The following is an 18,927-nucleotide window of genomic DNA, read 5'->3' as shown; positions in this document are numbered from 1 at the left end:
ATAACTCCATTCTTCCTCTTTAAGGATCACTCAACAATTTCCATTTCGGGTTACTGGAAGTCTTGATATTCTGCACACTAGGGCACGCCATTTTTTCGTCAGTCCCCACTTTGCCAGCTTGGAACTTTTTGAAATTTTTTGTTTTTTAATATTATAAATGATTTGTACTCTTTAAATAACAATAAAAAAAATATAAAAAATGTATCATAAAAATATATCTTTTTTTTATCGGTTCCGAAAAAGAGCCTAAAATTCGGGCTTCTAAACCAGAATACCCCCTTGAGGGGTTAGGAGTAGTAAGAGGCACGAAAAAACTAGAATTTTCAGTCATTTTTTTTTGCTATTAGGTCATGTTTGTTTTCAAAAGTAGTAATATGGCATTATTATACAATGTTTTGACTTGAAGTCACGAAAATTAAAAAAAAATTTTAATTTCCAAAGCTATAGCTGTCTGTGTTAACCCAGTTCCAAAAAAAGGTCCTTGCGGTGACAATCATAAGTCTTTGGAAATTCATCTAAAATCAATCGGATGAAAAAAATTAGTTTTATAAATAGATAATCCTGGGTCTGATCGAAGCTATTTTTCAAAAATTAACAAAATGGCGACTTCAGGAATTTTTTTTCTAGATTTTTCGGAAAATATCAACAGTAAATTGATCTTAAAAAATCGAAATTTTTGAAAAAAGCTTCGACCAGGCCCGAGTTTATGTATTCTAAAAGCTGTATAAATTTCATTAAAATCTACTCACCGGTTTTCGAGTTACAGTTGTCACCAGTTCAAAAAACATAGTTTTGAGAAAAACGCATTTAAAGTTTCACACTAGATCTCCCAGGCGCTCTTTGTTATTTGTCGAATAACTCAAAAAGTAATTATCGGATCAACTTGAAATTGTCAGAGAGAAACTCAGAGAATATTTTCAAGATATTACACATAACAAAAATGCAAAAAAAAAAAAATTGATTCTTTGAAAATTCTGACTACCCCTAACCTCTTAAGGAAAATGATATTGTCCACTAACAGATTTCGTTTGATTACAACTGAAACTATAGATTTATTGGCGTTTTTGTATTACAATCCAAAATCAAAAGTATTAGTTTGCTTTTTATACCTTTAAAGGAAAGGGTCGTTAATTTAAAATAAAAGTGAATCTAGTATTTTCTAATAAAGTTTGCGTGGTATATTTCAAATTGAAATATTTTAAAGTCTAAAATAAGTTTCTTAAATGCAAAACTATTTCATAACACCTTTTTAACAAATTATTAATTACATACAAGTACATTATCAATTTATTGCTTTTTTTAAATAAATATTTTCAGTTGTTTCAAGGATCAATAAGGATATTTAAAGAAACATATTCTCAACCTTTTCTGTATGAACGTTATTTGTAATACAATACAATAAACCCTTGAATTATTGTTAAAGCATTGTTGACTTAAATATGATTGCGGTCCGCTAAGCACTAAGGTCCCAGCGATGCTTCAACTTCTGCAATCCATCTGAATAATAAGTTTACTGGAGCTCTACAAAGTAGGCTTCCATTGCGTTTCTTTTCTTTCTACTCAATTTTCTACCCGGCAAATACATTTTTTAAGTTTGGAAACAAAATTCCCATGGGCCCAAATCTTGTTTCGAATCTTCGCGGTCTTTTGAGATGCTTACTGTCTGTCCTATCTGCCAATAAGAGATCCTTAACTCGTAGTCACCCTAATTGTATTCACCGAATCGGATCACCGACAGGTGTTGTTCTTTTGCATTTTCCTTAAATCCGTCACACGACCGCTTCTATGCGCCATTAAACAAATCCAAGTTTACAAAACCCCGATTCGGCTTAATTTCGTCAGTATCCGTGTACGAGGAAGTACTATACGATAGCATATTCATCCTGCAAAAGGAACAAGTATTGTGCAACACTCGGTTGGGTAAAGGACAAAACCAATTTATTTCGGGACATTGGTCATAGGTAAATAGGAGTTTCTCCGTTTTTTGAAGTCCAAAGTTTCCAAAATCGAAATATTTTCCTTCTATGTTCGAAATCGAGCTCATTAATAAAATTATTTTTAATTGTAACGTGTACGTTCCTAAAAAAATTCATACCAAATCTAGTTAAACAAACATAACGTTGTATTTCATCATAAGTAATTAAGGAAAGAAATCATGAATATCGATGTAATACAAAGTTTTACGTGCAGTTGTCCAAAAACACGCTACTATACAAAATCTTTTAAACCAAAATAAAAGTTTGAAAAATTAAGAGATTAAAAAAATTTTTTTTTATGTTATTAAATCATATCTTTTTGTTTAAAAAATTTACTTTTTTCAAATAATTCAAGAAACAAAAGCCACAGAACACAATAATATCAAGTAAATATAAAAAGTTTAATAGCTGGTGGGGTAGTCTCGAAATTTTAGAACTTCTGCTAGACGTTTAGGCATGGAATGTACTAATTTCCTCGTATCTTCAGTCGACATTTTACTCCATTTATCCAATATAATGGTCTTGAGCATTTCTTAGCTGGTAATCGTATGTGTAGGTGAATGTAGCTGTTTTGGAGCATTGTAAAGAAGCCAAAGGCGAACAAGTTCCGCTGAATGCTTAGGGTCATTGTCCCACTTTGCTTCATTTGTCGTTTTAAAATATTTAGATAGTCAAATCTATTCATTATATTTTTGATAAACTCAATGCCACCAACTCCACTTTCTGCCATACAGCCCCACAATAGAACTCCACCCACACCATGCTTTACGGTTGAAGTAAGATTTCGTGCTTCAAAGGCCGTACCAGTTTTTCGCCACACCATTTGTCTTCCTTTTATTCCAAATACACAATATTTGGTCTCATCCGACCATAAAACCGATTCCCAGAAAGATATAGGCTTGGTTATATGTTCGTTTGCGAATGCAATGGGCTTCATACGATTTTTTAAGGAAATGAATGGCTTTTTGCGTGCAACTCGCCCATGATAACCAGCCCTTTTTAATATTTTTCTTGCTGTGTCGCTGCATATTGTTTTTTTAAATCGTATTTTTACACCTTCGGCTATTTGAAAAGCGGTTAAACGCGGATTTACAAAACTTTGCGTGTTTCCCGATCAGTCAATATTCCCGGACGTCCAGAACGAGGCTTTGAAATAATAATTCCCGTTTTTTTGAAAGTCTGGATGACGTATCGCACTGATGATTCCGTTCTGTTGACAACTCTTATTTCTTTGCCTTTTGCACTCATTTCGATTAACGCTGAATAATTCGAAAAATTTACACACAAATTGCAGATTTTCCTTTGATTATCTTAATCTGTATTATTTACAATAACGTACAAAAAATTAACAGGTCTTAAAGGCGTGGAAACTACAATAAACTAATGTAACAAGGAGTGAGCGGATACTTTTTCTGCATATTCTCTATTAGTAGAATTCAAAAAATGCCGTTAACTTTGCAAACGCACATAAGAATTCCATGAAATTTTGCGACTGTAATGCTATTAGCATGCGCATCTGATATTCTGAAGAGAACTTCAAAACGCATATATTTCGTTAATATTTTTATTTAAACACATTTCACGAATTGGTGAGCGGAGACTTTTTCTACCCAGTGTATGCTTCGGCTGTGCATTATCTACCGAACTACCTTTAAGGGGCACACCTAGTGTGACAGCCTGCAACACGTCGATTTTTAGAAATCTAAGAAAAAACTACTGTATCGATCGTTTTAAAATTTTCAGGGTATATTTATACAATATCAAGGTATGTCAAGAATACACAGTGAAATTAAATATTTTTTGAGTTATGGGATATTTCTGAAGGGGCTAAAAAAGATCCTCCACTGCTGCAGTGGTTCCGGCCTTTTCCGTAGATGAAACCTAAAAATAAAAAGTTCTCGTTAAACTAGAAGATATTTTTGTTACAATGATCTACGATAAAAAAAAAATTAAAAATGGGCAAAATGAAGGCGTTAAAAAAAGTTGAATTTTACCAAAATTTTGTTTGTTTTTGGTTCTCGTTAAACTAGAAGATATTTTTGTTACAATGATCTACGATAAAAAAAATCAAAAATTGACAAAATGAAGGCGTTAAAAAAGTTGAATTATACCAAAATTTTGGTTGTTTTTGGCTTGCCAAAATACGATTTTTGATCAGAGCAAAAAACCGGTAGGTCATTGTATGTAATTTTATATAGAAAAGGCAGAAAGAATTGTTAAATTTCATTAGGAATCTATGTGCAACTATATACGAAGTCCAATGTTCTGAAGAGCGTTCTGCTAGTCTCCTTAATATCAGTTGCTCCATAGTCTAAAAGGGATTTCCCTCTCTGAGTTTACAGAAGTTAAAAGCTCTTTGAACATGGAGTTCCTGCAATAAATATCTAGTGTCATGGTGAATCTATTACATAATATTTTAATCAGGTGTCGAATCGTTAAATACGTGATACATCAATCGAATACGGTGATTGGCATTATGATATAACGGATTTCTCGATAAATCGTCTACCTTGTAACTCACTCTTGTGTTCGATCACTGGATTGTTAAATAAAAGTCCCAATTTATTGTTCTACACTTATCTTTATATCTAATTCCAACAATTTAACATTTATTACTCGTTATTTAAGTTTACAACTTATTGCTTATAGTTCAATAGCTCTTCACACGGAAACACTGTAATTAGAACTGTCCCTGCTGCATAATGCGGCAGCCCTTATATAAATATTTAACAAAACATCGCCTCTAGGACATTCTGGCAACTAAAAATTCTCTAACTGGTTGATTCTGGCAATTTATCGTCGATTTGATTTTGTTCTAGCATCCGTGTTCGTCACAATACGATACCAAACGGATCGTACATGGGTGTTGTAGAATCTGATAGTTGTCGGAATCAGAGTTGAAACCGATAAAAAAAATGTAGTAAGTGTCATGAATTCAGATCTTATTGGTTTGACGTTTGAAACAAAAATTGTATCGGTTTGGGGTGTCAGGGGAACCAATTTTATCGGTTTTGTTATCAGAAACAAAGCAAGAAGCTATTCGCTGACAGATTTGAAATGTAAGTTAAGAAAATAATTTATATTATTGTTACGATTTAATTTATCATTATGTATGTAGGGGAAAACATAAGAATAAAACAAAAAATATCATAATTATTGAGTTAATGGAAAAATCCAAATATTTTAAAAGGATTAACAAAACGTAATAAACGTATCTTATCACCCAATTGCGTTTTTATTCAGTTGATAATGTTATATAAATCTGTAAAGTAAGCATGTATACAAACAAACAAGTAAATGCAAACCAAATTTCACATGCGACTCCCCTGGTGCATCAAGTGGCTTACTGTGATTTTTTAATATCTTCCTTTTAATTTTTTTGTTGCTTTTTTTCCAATAAAATAAAAGCTAAAATAGTGGAACTCATTGTAAACTTTAGTTCATTTGCAAGTGTTGTCACATTAGTGAACAGCTGATACGAATATTATTTTTGCATATGTTCGAAAAGACGAAAATGCAATCAGATTCCTTGACACCATTGAAAATCAGAATTGGTTTGCAATTCTGACAACAACGCAAATCTCTATTGGATTCCACAATACCTTTGATAATTTATTTTCAATTCACAATAGTTTTTAAATTCCATTTGGCTTTGGATCGTATTTCTAGGACCCAATAGATGTGGAACTGTCTAAACTCTTGCCAATTTTGAATAAACTAACAAAAGTAAAATAAATATGAAAATGTACCCGTGCAAACTGTAAATAAAATAACAAAAGCAAATTAAATATCAAAATGGATTTGATTTTCTTTTTTTATATGAGCCCTAGTGAAAGTGATGGGGACAAAAAAATAGAGAGGAGGCAGCTAAGAGATCGTAGCAATCCTTTGACACTGTCGAATACAGCATAGGTATATAAAAAACAAATTATGAAACCTCATCAAAAATTTCAAAACTATTTCGTCTAACTAAAGAGGCTTTTGAATATGTGCTAAATAATATAGGATTAACGCAATCTGACGTCAGCACAGCCTCCAGTGCTACAATTGGCAGCCACACTCTCACTTTTTGCTATCGATGGATACCAGCATAGTATTGGTAGTGACTATTTGGTTGGGATGTATCAAAGCACTGTTTCGAAGCTGATATCTCATGTGCTTAAAGAAATGGAAACGAAGTTGTACCCACAATTTATACGGTTTGCACCTTACCTGCAAGGAGTGGATTCGGAGTGGATTTTGCAGCAATATAAAATCACTGGAGATAAATAAACACTTTATTCAAATATTAATATTGCTAAATATAATTGCTCTTACATCGGCTTACAAAAACATACAGTAGACGAGCATATGTACTTTAATAAAAAAGGCTACCATAGCATTAACGCGTAAGTTGCTATTAGAATATATTTCCTGGACAAATATGATATTTAAATTATATGATGGCAAATTTTGTTTTGCCAGATATGTGACCACACATACAAAATTTTTACTATCAAAACTTCCAATACGGTGGTGCAGCCCACGACTCATTTGTTTGGAAACACTCGGACCAGAGAATAGTTTTGGAAGAACGATTTCAGCATAATAGGAATGAAAATGCATGACTTGTAGTTATATTCTTCTCCTATCGCTCTTCCCACCACATTGATTTTATTTACATTTTCATAGGGGATTCTGGCACTGAAACAATGGTGCATAACTCCTTACAGAAACGCTTCGGATGGTACAAGCTTAGTTCAATGAAATTAATTCGAAGGCAAGATGTATCGTCAAAAGAAGTATTGGAATTTTAAAAGGACGCTGGAGAATTTTGAGATATTGAAAAGAAGAAGGTACCATCCCACAAAAGTGGCAAACCTTGTTAACATTTGTGAGGCATTACATAACATCTGTATAAAACTTAAAATAAGTTTTGATCCTCAAAATCCAGAAATCGACACCGAGGTAACGAACCGTCTCACCGCAATCGGCCAAACGATAAAAGACCAAATAAAGTATTTATTATCAAATTAAGATGTACATACAAGTATATGTCTTTAACCTTGTAAATAATATTTTTATGGCAAACTGAAATACAAAGATTTTGTTCGCATAAATTTATTTATTTTAAAATTTGTTTTAAATTCTTTTATTTGTTCATTATTTGGTATTTGTTGCTATTATCACAGATATATTTTCTTGATTTTTTACAGAGATAATGTTCTTAAATTCTAAATAATGCAAAAATAAATAAAGTTTCATAACAAAAATAAAAAAGTGCTCCATTAAATGTTTAAAACTAAAACTTAAATTTTCAGGTACATATTTTCTTTTTTTTCGCGTAAGGCTTCATGATCCAGTCTTTTTATTTATAAGTCGATTTCCCACGTGGCTTGTTGGCTTGTTGCGATGCTTCTCCCTTTTTATGGCAACCAATCGTTCTTGCACTGACAGCATATTTTCTTGCATATATAGCAATATGTCTAATTTTGACAGGGAATTCAAAGTTTGATGGAGTAACGCCAACTTCTCATCACTCCTACTTTTTCTCCTAGGTGTCCGTAGAGATATCGATGAACCTCGTAAGGAGCTATAGCAAGAGTTTGCCTCCTAGTCGCTGATATGATTGCCACTGATAATGCTTGCGCATTCGGGTTACTTCCTAATGCAGAGACATTTCTAATGCCCTCTAAGCAAGCTTCAAATCCAGCTGCTTCCATAAACAACTCAGTAGCAGTGATTATCTTTTTACTATAGGGCCCTCCACCAGTCCGCTGTTTGGATGCATTGTTGAAAGGTCAGCAAAAACATACAAAAAAAATCATTAAAAAAAAGTATTTGCATATAATTTATATTCTCAACTTCCTCCACAACTTAGTATCTTTAACTGGTGGCCCCACAATATAACTAGCTCTTCCCAAAGTTTAATCGACTTGGTTCTTCCTTGCGCAGAATTCGGAAGATAATTTTTTTTTGCCAAGCAGGACTGGTTTGCCGTGAAATCCGGCATGACATCTTTTTGGATAGGCTTATTAAAATTCGCCCTAATTTAATCAGTTTGCGTTCGAATGACTATTCAAACGAACGATTAGGTTCAGTTACTCGTTCACGTATGTCGTCAAACCGCAATACTATATGAGCATTACAATCACGTATTTCATAATCTGAAATACAGATGTTTACGTGACGAGTGATACGTACGTAACGATTCGACCCCAGCTTGCTTTCAAGTAGGTCTATATTAAGCAATATAAGTATCTTACAAAAAAGAGATCAACAAGTGGCATAAGCTAATTAAACTGAAATTTTTTATAGTATTTTGTTTTAATTTACAGATCTTATATGCATGGGCGAGAGATGCGCCAAAATTGGATTTGCCCAATGGTGTTGGATTTAAGGTTGGTCTAAATACTCCAATCAAATATATTGTTCTTCAGGTTCACTATGCTCACATTAACAAATTTAAAGGTAAGATATTCAAAAATCATTTACTAGCTTAAGCTTCAGAGTATTGGTAACGACAAATCATAATACGGCTGTCTAGGAATAATACAGAAACGATGTGAAATATCAGGGGGATGTTTGTATATGTATTTAAATAGAGTTTGCATGAGAGAGGGCATGTACACACGAATAATTTTGTCGCCTGAAGCCGTAGTACGTAAAAGGGGTCGACGAGAAAAAACGTAACCGAGTAGCCCGTGTTCAGGCAATACTCTGAGTGCTTTTATTTGTAACAGTTCGCTGCTACAATTCCGCTTTCCTATTCATTTTGAAGCGCGATTGCGCGCGGACAAAATTCTAAGTTAAGAATTAAACAGGGTTTTTAGTAGGGTTGTGTCCTCTCCCCGCAACAGTTTAACTTCTATATTTCCAAACTCCCTCAACCATCAGAGGACGTTACAGTTGACAGCCTGTGGTGCTCTTTTACTCTGCATACGACTTTGGTTAAAGTACAGAGCTGCAACAAACGCAGTCAAAGAAGCTTCAGACGTGTCATAACACTGCACTTCGCACGAGAAAACGATGTCACCTGATCTCCAGTCGAACAACTACATGGTGAGGCTTACGTGCTTCCCCTTAAGGAGCATGACTAACAATCTTTTAGCATGCCCAACGAATCCCACTCATCTAAAACCCCTCTCGCGATGGTCCGACCCCGTTAAAACAGCACGTTTTCTGGGCCTACCGTTAGATGACAACCAACTTGAACCTTACCAACCAAGCGAAGATTAACCGCTACAACAACAACCAGAAAAACTCGTAAGAGCTTATAAACCAAGTATTCAAAGTAATTTAAACATAATCAAAATTATTATTTAATTACATAGTTTTTGATTAAAAACGAAAAATTAAAAAAGGCGTGCAGTCCCCCTGCGCGGAAGAAGTGAAACTTCATAATGTAAAATTGGAAACACGAAGTTATTGAAATTGATGTTATTATAACGAAACATTTTTGGCAAAATCAAATTTTTATTATTTTTTAGACAAAAATGTTTTTCAATTTAATTCTCACTTAATTATGATAGTTTTTCTCCTTTTTTCCTTGCTCTATATTCTCGTTGATATTGTTTTGCTGATTTCCTGTTGAGTGGATTTTTAAAACCATCACCGGGACTTGTAAAAGGCTCATCAGTCGTTGATGGTCTAAGCTCTGACGTGGAATGAACGCTAGTGGCCTCCCCTGTTAGAAGTTGATGGTACAGTCTCCGTCGAATCAATGAATGTAGCGTCACGTTTCGCCTTTTTCCGTGCTCGATACTCCTTCTGATATTCCGCAGCAGATTTTCTCTGCATTGATGGCCTTGCTTTTGAAACATTATTTCTACAGCAATTCACATTTGTAGAATGCTCAGAACTTGTAGACAGGTTACTAGTTACCGTATTTGATAACGCCCTACAAACGATCCCCGAATCAACAGTAACGTACCTTTACTACACTTCGTCCCCTGTCGCCCCCTTTTTATACAATGAAAAGGGTATATTAAGTTTGCCACGAAGTTTGTAACACCCAGAAGGAAACGTCGGAGACCCTATAAAATATATATATAAATGATCAGCTTGATGAGCTGAGTTGATTTAGCCATGTCCGTCTGTCTGGCTGTCCGTCTGTCTGTATATATACAAACTAGTCCCTCAGTTTTTAAGCTATCGATCTGAAATTTTTCGCCTGTCCTTTTCTCACAAAGAAGCTGCTCATTTGTCGGAACGACCGATATCGGACCACTACAGCATATAGCTGTCATACAAACTGAACAATCGGAATCAAGTGATTGTATGAAAAACTCTTTCATTTGACGAGGAATCTTCACGAAATTTGGCATGGATTATTATTTAAGGCAACAATTTAATCTCCGAAGAAATTATTCAGATCAGGTGACTATAGCATATAGCTGCCATACAAATTGAACGTTCGGAATCAAGTTCATGTAAGGGGCCTTTGTATTTGTGAAGGGTATTATAGCTTCGGTGCAACCGAAGTTAACGTTTTTTCTTGTTACTCATTTTAATTGTATTCATCGACGATAAACGACAGGCAGCATCTGTCGAACATAGACACGTTCTTATGGGCAGCTGTAGTGTTGCCACTAATATGTGAAATTAGAGATTTTCGCGATTAGGCTTGTACGCCTATTATTATGTTTTTATTTTTATTTATTTTTTGGTAAGTGTTTTTGTGTACTTAATATAGGACCTGTTTCTCCACCACTATTCCTTTGATAGGGTTTGTTTAATAAGTAGTTCGCTGTAGGCGATTGACAATATTTTGTAACTATGATTTATTACTTAGTAGATTGTTTTGATTATTATTATTGTTAATGAATTGTACCTGATGTTTTTATATTTATTTTCGTTTTTGTTGAAATTAATACAAGTAGATGTTTTGACTTATATTTGTTCATGAATACAATTGAATTGTACCTGCATTTTATATATTTATTTTGGTTTTTGTTTAAATCAAGTTGATTATTTCGACTTATATTGATAATGTAATGAATATTCATGAACCTGATTTTATATATATATAGTATATATATGAACACGACAGCGAAATTTTCTGGCCGGCAAATGTCATCCCGAAGCCAGTTTTTTGAACATTTTGAAGCTGACAGCGGCATATCACACAGCTGATGTACACAATTTCGTTGTTGCCGTACTAAAACCTTTCACGTTAAATATTTGGTTCAAAATGAAATTTTTTATGCAAAAAATAAGTAAATAGGTCGATTAATTTGTTTTAAATTATTAATTGTGTTGGAAATTTGTCGAAGTATCACGTTCTGCGTGAATTTTTGGCAACATTTGCTAGTAGAGAACAGCATCACGTTCTACTGTCACTTTTTGCTCGAAATTTATGCAAATAATCGGTAACACTCAATTTTTGTCTGCACATCAGTATAGTATTAGCAAATATGCAACACAGTTGCTATACTGCTGTAATTATTACGTAGCTCGAACACACCCTAATACTTTTAGGTTTTTCTTGAAATATTGTTCATTTTATGTAAAAATCAGTAAATTTATTATACAACATTTCTTTAATTGAACAAACTCGGGACGGAGCAAATACCATTTTCGGCTACCAAAAATTACACCCACGAGTTATTTGCATTACGAATACTCGCAAAGATTAACTCAGCAGAACTGCATAAGCTTCCATTTGGTGTATTCTTTGTTCAGCACACAAGCAGCCTCTTACGCTACAACTTGTTTAAAGTGTTTGAGGATTACATAGTAACCAGATAATAATATTGTAGAATAGTGGAACAAAAATTTTAGTGGTGATTTGGAATTTCTTGCTCTGCTGCGCTAAACGCGGTTCAACGAATGCGCTTAATAATTTTGCTGGTATGTATGTATATAATGCTTCACATACAACCTAACTACTGCGTGTTAAACGTTTAACGCAACCTTTTTCCGAACTCCCATTATAAGTTTCACCAAAAAGAATGCAATAGCTAATTTCAACCAAACACTTTAAATATCTCCGTTAATGCGCAATATCAAAGTACATTTTTTCTCTATACTTAAGTCCTTATATTCTTAGTTCCTTTAAGTTCAGTCGCTGTCAATTAAGTGCAAAGATCATGAACATATAATTAGTTGCAGGAGTTGGAAATCTGGAGTTTATTGAGACTACAATGGATGGAGGTCACAACCTCGAAATTTTCAATTGCGAAGGCATTCGACTCTATCATAATGGCCCGAAGCACAAGTCCGTCATTCAAACCTGTATTGTTGGGAATTGTGCAAATGTTATGCAACCACAGGCACAGTCACCTCAGTAGAGCGTCGTCGAAAATTTTTGGGCAATTTTAGACACAAACATCCACAAATGAAAACTATTAAACAAATCTGACCTTAAAGCGGCATTTATTGAAGAGTGGTCAAAATTTGCTATTAATAATATTTAATTATTAAAAATTGCTATTAAGATATATTATAATCAAAACTAAAATATTTAAAGAAACACACAATGAATAAGTAATAATTTGAACATTTATATAAAGAAGTATAGTGCGTTTAAATTATTTTGAAAACTTGTTTGGATCAGCTTTCCTAGTCAAAATAAGCTTGAGCACAAATATGCAAATCAGATGCAAATTAGCTAATGAAAAATATTTTGTCGTAGTGCTTAGGGGGGGATTTTTTCGCTTATGTAAGCTTCTAAATATCAAGCCGTTTTTAGTACTATTTCTGTACAAACTCAGCTGAACACTTATTTTAAGGGGCACACGTAGTGTGACTGCCTACAAAACGTCAATTTTTGTGAATTAAAAAAAAAAATACTGTATCGATTGTTTTGAAATTTTCAGGGTATATTTATATATGTTTCAAGAATACACAGTGAAATTTAAAAAAAAAAATTACTTATTTTGAGTTATGGGAGATCTTTGACGGCGCTAAAAAAGGTCCTCCACTGCTGTAGTGATTCCGGCCTTCTCCGTGGATGAAATTTAAAAATTCAAATTTTTGTTAAACTAGAAGAAATTCGCCGTACAATGACCTACGATCAAAAAAATGTCAAACTAGATGCTTGTTTCAAATACAATTAAATTTTTAATTATACGCGTTTTAAAACAAGTAAAGAAGGGCTAAGTTCGGGTGTGGGGAACATTTTATACTCTTGCAACTTGCAAGAATCAAAGCCAAGTATTTTGTCAGCAATTACATATGTGTTGACAATTTTTTTTATTAAAAAATATTGCGAAAGAACTCAACATTCATTATTCAACGAAATCGTGAATGGATAACAATCAAATTTGGTATTTTATTAATATATAAGGTTGGAAGGTATCTCCCTTCCGCTTTTTTGCTCTTCATTCAATGCTTTATAAAAAGTGTTACAGTGATCGGATTTAGTTAAAATATGCGCCGTTTTGTTCGATGATCTGTTTCCATCTAGACGGCAACTTCATAATACCTTCCTCGTAGAAGCCCCTCTCCTTATTTGCGAAGAATTCGGACAGCCACTTTTCACAAGCCTCTTTTGAGCTTAACTTCACACCACCAAGGGCATTCGCCATGGACAGGAACAGGTGGTAATCACTTGGCGCTACGTCCGGGCTATATGGTGGATGCGATAAAACCTCCCATCCAAACTCCGGTAGCTTCTGACGAGTCATCAACGAAGTGTGTGGTCTGGCGTTGTCCTGGTGGAACACTACACTCTTCCTGTTGGCCAATTCTTCTGGTCGATCGCCTGCTTCAAGCGGTCCAGTTGTTCGCAGTAGATGGTAGAATTAAGCGTCTGGCCATATGGGAGCAGCTCATAGTGGATAATTCCCTTCCAATCCCACCAAACACACAGCGAAACCTTCCTGGTCGTCAATCCCGGCTTGGCCACTGTTTGGGACGATTCACCGGCCTTCGACCACGACCGTTTTCGCTTGATATTGTCGTATGTGATCCATTTTTCGTCGCCAGTCACCATCCGCTTCAAGAATGAGACGAGTTCGTTCCGTTTCAGCAGCATATCGCAGGCGTTGATTCGGTCCAGAAGGTTTTTTTGCGTCAAATTATGCGGCACCCAAACATCAAACTTTTTTTTTGTATCAAGCCTTCTGCAGATGGTTCAAAATGGTTTGGTGACTAACTCCCATCTCCTGGGCGATGTCACGAGATGCCATATGCCGGTCTAACTCGATGTATTCCATGATTTGATCGGTATTTGTCGTCACAGGTCTTCCGCCGGCTGGCCTATCCATGGTGTCGTTTTCACCGGCTCTGAATCGTCGAAACCATTCCTCCGCGGTCCGAAGTGATAGAGTACTATCCCCCAAAACACCATTAATCTCACGGAACGTTTCTCTAGCGGATTTGCCTTTAAGGAAGGAAAACTTTAAAATAGCGCGAATTTCGGCGTTAGTGAACTCCATGTTTACACGTCTATAACTGTTGAACGCAATATCGAAACTAATCATGCATAGCGTTGTTTTATAGGTTATGTCAAGACCTTTCAAATTATGTATAGTGTTGCCAGATACGAGCTCTGTAGCGCTTTGTACATAGCCGCGAAATTCAAAAGACAAAAAAGCGGAAGGGAGATACCTTTCAACCTTATATATTAGAGGTCATATACTAATTTAGTTTTATTCATATATTTTTCATTTTTTCACGTCAACGAAAATTATATTAAAATATCCTAAAATGAGAAATACATGTATAACGTCAACCAAATGATCAATATTCTTTATATTAGGGATATGAGGTTTAGAACAAAATCACATAATTTTCAAGGATACTTGTCCATTTCATTTTATTAAAATATCCCACTATTGGATCAACCTGTACGGTTTAAAGTCAGGCGGAAAGTCGGAAATCATATTATATGCAATCTTGGGGACAAATAAATGTATACTTCAGAACATATTTTCAAACAATTTTATATATATATTGGTCAAGTAAAAATTTGGTCCGTTTTTAACTTAGAGATGGCGTTATTGTACATAGTACAAGTGTTACGTGTCCCATCATGTCATACTATACGGCGCTGAAAACGTGTTTGTTCGCGCTAAAAGTTTGTCTTTGACAGTTTTTCGATTGATTGACTCAGTACGTTTGGAGCGCTCATCAAAGATGGACACCAGCAAAGAGAAAATTCGCTATATTTTACAATTTTTCTTCGATAATGGCAAAAAAGCAGCCAACGTGGCTGAAAAAATTAATTTAGTTTATGGGCCCGATACTGTAAACGAACCTGTAGCACAAAAGTGATTTGCTAGGTTCCGTTCCGGAAATTTCGATGTCAAAGATGCCCCATGCGTCGGGAGGCCTGTCGTCGAAAATTCCGATAAAATCATGGAAATAGTGGAAACAGACCGTCACGTGAGCACTTATTTAATTGCTGAGGAACTAAAGATAAGCCAGAAAACCGTCTAGAACCATTTGCATAACTTTGGATTCAAAAAGGAGCTCGATGTTTGGGTGCCACACGAACTAACGCAAAAAAACATGATGGACCGAATTTCCATATCGCTGCTGAATCGCAACAAAATCGACCCGTTTCTGATGCGGATAGTGACTGGCGATGAAAAATGGGTCACTTACGACAACATCGAAAAAGCTCGGGGAAGCGGCCCAGACGGTGGCCAAGACCGGATTGACGGCCAGGAAGGTTTTGCTGTGTGTTTGGTGGGATTGGCAAGGATTCATCTACTACGAGCTGCTCCTCTATGATAAACGCTCAATTCGGCCCTCTACTGCCAACAACTGGACCACTTGAAATCAGCGCTCATCCAGAAGAGGCCATCTTTGATCAACAGAGGCCGAATTGTGTTCCATCAGGACAACGCCAGGCCACACACGTCTTTGGTGACTCGCCAGAAGCTCCTGGAGCTCGGATGGGAGGTTCTAATGCACCCACCTTATAGTCCGGACGTGGCGCCAAGTGATTACCATCTTTTTCTGTCCATGGCGAACGCGCTTAATGGTGAGAAGTTGGCCTCAAGAGAGGCCTGTGAAAATTGGCCCCGAGTTTTTTTGCCAATAGGGACGCAGTCTTCTACGAGAGGGGTATAATGAAGTTGGCAACAAGTTTTTTAACAAAACGGCGAATATTTGACTTAAATCGGACAAATGTACACAAAGTTATCATCTTTTGTAAAATCAATAAAAAAACCGAACGAACTTTTTACTTGCCCAAATATAACTCACACACTGAGCGTCATATTCGCCATAATTGTCTAAGAACTAGTGGAGGGCAGAATGTATGCTATGTATTTTACCAAAGTGGACATTTTGATTAAAGATTCTCCTATACCTACCTTACATGAAATCGGGAATCACTAGGCCCAGCGAAGGTAGAAGGTAAATTATGAGTGTTTTGATTTTTAGATATATTATTTTTAACACTTTTATTAGCTTAATCTTAAAACGGCAGATGTTTTCTCCGGTTGCAATAGTCGGGTAGACGGCAATATATATTACTTACGGTAGAAGTATATGTAGCTACTGTAAAAATAATTGAAGTCGGATTATAATACCGCTTTCTCACCATATAACGGTTATGTTGAAAACTTGTAAAAGTGCGATAAATCAATAAATGAGGGCTTCAGACACACTAAATTTTTATTGCAACCAAATTCGGTCATAACATATTCTGACATTCCTATTTTACGGTGCGAAACTGGGCGAAATGGGACGCTTTGTAAATATAATGGATAAAATCGGGTGAAAATTTGCCCTAGCTCCCATATGACTAATATAAAGATTTTTCCAACATCCTTACCTTCACACCTTATATGTATATTGGTCAATATGTCAAGGTATCTTAATGAAACTCAAAAAGCATCGCTTTCTTTTAATAATAAATAAAGTAGTTATAATCGAGTCAATACTACACCTATAACCCGTATAACCTAATAAAAGATTTTCAAACTTCCGGTTAGCATTTTACCGTATATTTGTATATAAGTCAATACGTAAGATCTCTTAGCAAAATTAGCTGAGCGTATAAGATTGGATATACTATAGTTTAAGGTGGATTTCTATATTTTGAGATCAAAAAAACCGATTTTTATAGATACATGTTCCGATTCAGATAGATACATTTTTCAAGAATACAGGTAGTTATAAAGTCTTACATTTGTTGCCACGTGGGGCATTTCTTTCGTGATGAGAGCGATTGCTCCCATAAAAGTATCGATTTTTCTGGTAATGCGGCAGTGCATATGTTTACCAGTATAGGGTCCCAGCTGTCTGTGGGAATATTTTGTGTCGATAAAACCGACAAACAGTTTGATACAGTGAATTGTAGTCTTATTAACTCTTCACTGGTTTCTTTTTGAATCTTAGGCAAGTTTAATAGTGTCGTTACTTGGTTATCGACCAATATTCTTTCATTTTCATATCTGGATTTTAGAGCTTCCCAAGCCAAATTAAAATTGTCGTCATTTAGTGCGAACTGTTTTACTATTGCGCCTGCTTGACCTTTAGTTTTGTATCGGAGGTGATACAATTTTTACGCTTTTGATAATTTTGGATGGTTGATGTATACGGCAGTGAACATGTCCCGGAAGGACGGCCATTCTTCATAACCTCCATAAAATATTTCTGTGTCACATGCGGGCACCTCGAGATGGATGTCCGAACTTGCCTCTTGACTTTGAATTTGTGGCAGCTCTACTCTCGGATGTGGAGTAGGTGCAATCGCTTTTATTAGCTTTAATTGATCAGAAATCATAGCTTTTGTTTCTTCGTACTGGTCTAAGCAGTTTTCGTATAGTGCGTAAGCCGATGATTTAAAATCGTCTGGTAGATCTGAATTGTCATAATCTACTATGGCGTCATGAGCCGTTTGGAGACAAGTCCAAAAATTGTCAATATTTTGTTTTTTTATTTCCAATAACGATTCAGAGATGTCTTGAATCGGTGAAGATGAAAATCAAGTGCAGTATCGTGTTAATCTGTCACTCTCAGAAATGAATTTGGTGGCACAAATATTTTTGCCTTTTGTTTGCTTTGTGGTAACCTGTCTTGCGCGTGTAGCTTCTGCAGGTGTAATTTGAATTTTATCCACATTCATCATCATTTTTTTTTTGTATGTTAAAATATTTGTCAAAATTTATTGAAATTTTCTCAGTGTAAACTGTATTTGCTAGCAATATGATTTTGTTGTGGTTTTATTTTGAATGTATTGCTTTAATTTGTTTAATTATTAAAAATCGCACTTTTAATTCAATAATACTTTTTATGTCCTTATATTGATGTATTTAGGTACACCCTAATAAACGGACTTGTTAGTATATATTTATGTGCTCGTAAAATTGAGAGCTCGTTGAAGAGATCAATTGGTTGTGCGTATGTATGTATACTTTCTAATGCAATTGAGAGCTCGTTGAAGAGAACAATGTGCTTTTAGTTTTTTATGTACGCAATCCTGCTTGTTTGTTACAAGGGGTATTGCGGGGTGTATGCCAATGTGGACTTTGAAAATATGTACAACTATAATTGTATATGTTTTAAAATGTGTATATTTAAATATTATTTTTGTTTGTGTGCAATTGAGAGCTCGTTAGAGAGATCAATGCGTTATTGTGTGGTTCGCAATCCTGCTTGCTTGTGTTTTAACAAGAACAAGAGGTTTTGCTTGAATAGATGTACCTACAGAGTTTGTTTTTTTTTTTTTTTTGTTTGCGTTTTAATAAAAAATAAAATTAAGGAAATTTTATTTCACTTTGTTTATTCATTCGCAATTTGAAAATCACTTTTTAGTGAATGTTTAAAATTTTAATAAATTAATATTACCCAATGTTGAGTATGGTATAAAAATATAGGTTGTATGCCGTATGTATGTATAAACCTGGCTTCTATATTTTGCAATAGAAACAGAGCACGAAAAAGGAATAGATAATGTGCGGGTATTCTCCGTATGCACTTATATGTACATATGTATGTAAATTTGTGATTTTATATATAGCAAATAATTATGTTTACTATGTATAGAATGTATTTTTATGCATAATGT

The 18,927-nt window shown here is 34.9% G+C and overlaps 1 protein-coding gene across 1 annotated transcript in view; it reads left to right on the top strand.

The window, feature by feature from the left end:
- Positions 1-18,927, top strand: part of Phm (Peptidylglycine-alpha-hydroxylating monooxygenase) — a 148,176-nt gene that overhangs the window by 37,860 nt on the left and 91,389 nt on the right. The window contains exon 5 of the mRNA XM_070109284.1: positions 8,294-8,426. Within this exon, the coding sequence (XP_069965385.1) occupies positions 8,294-8,426 (133 nt within the window). The remainder of the gene's footprint in view (positions 1-8,293; positions 8,427-18,927) is intronic.

The sequence above is a fragment of the Bactrocera oleae genome, chromosome 4 (assembly GCF_042242935.1).
Source record: "Bactrocera oleae isolate idBacOlea1 chromosome 4, idBacOlea1, whole genome shotgun sequence".
Lineage (NCBI taxonomy): Eukaryota > Metazoa > Arthropoda > Insecta > Diptera > Tephritidae > Bactrocera > Bactrocera oleae.
This window is presented reverse-complemented; position numbering and strand designations above follow the sequence as displayed.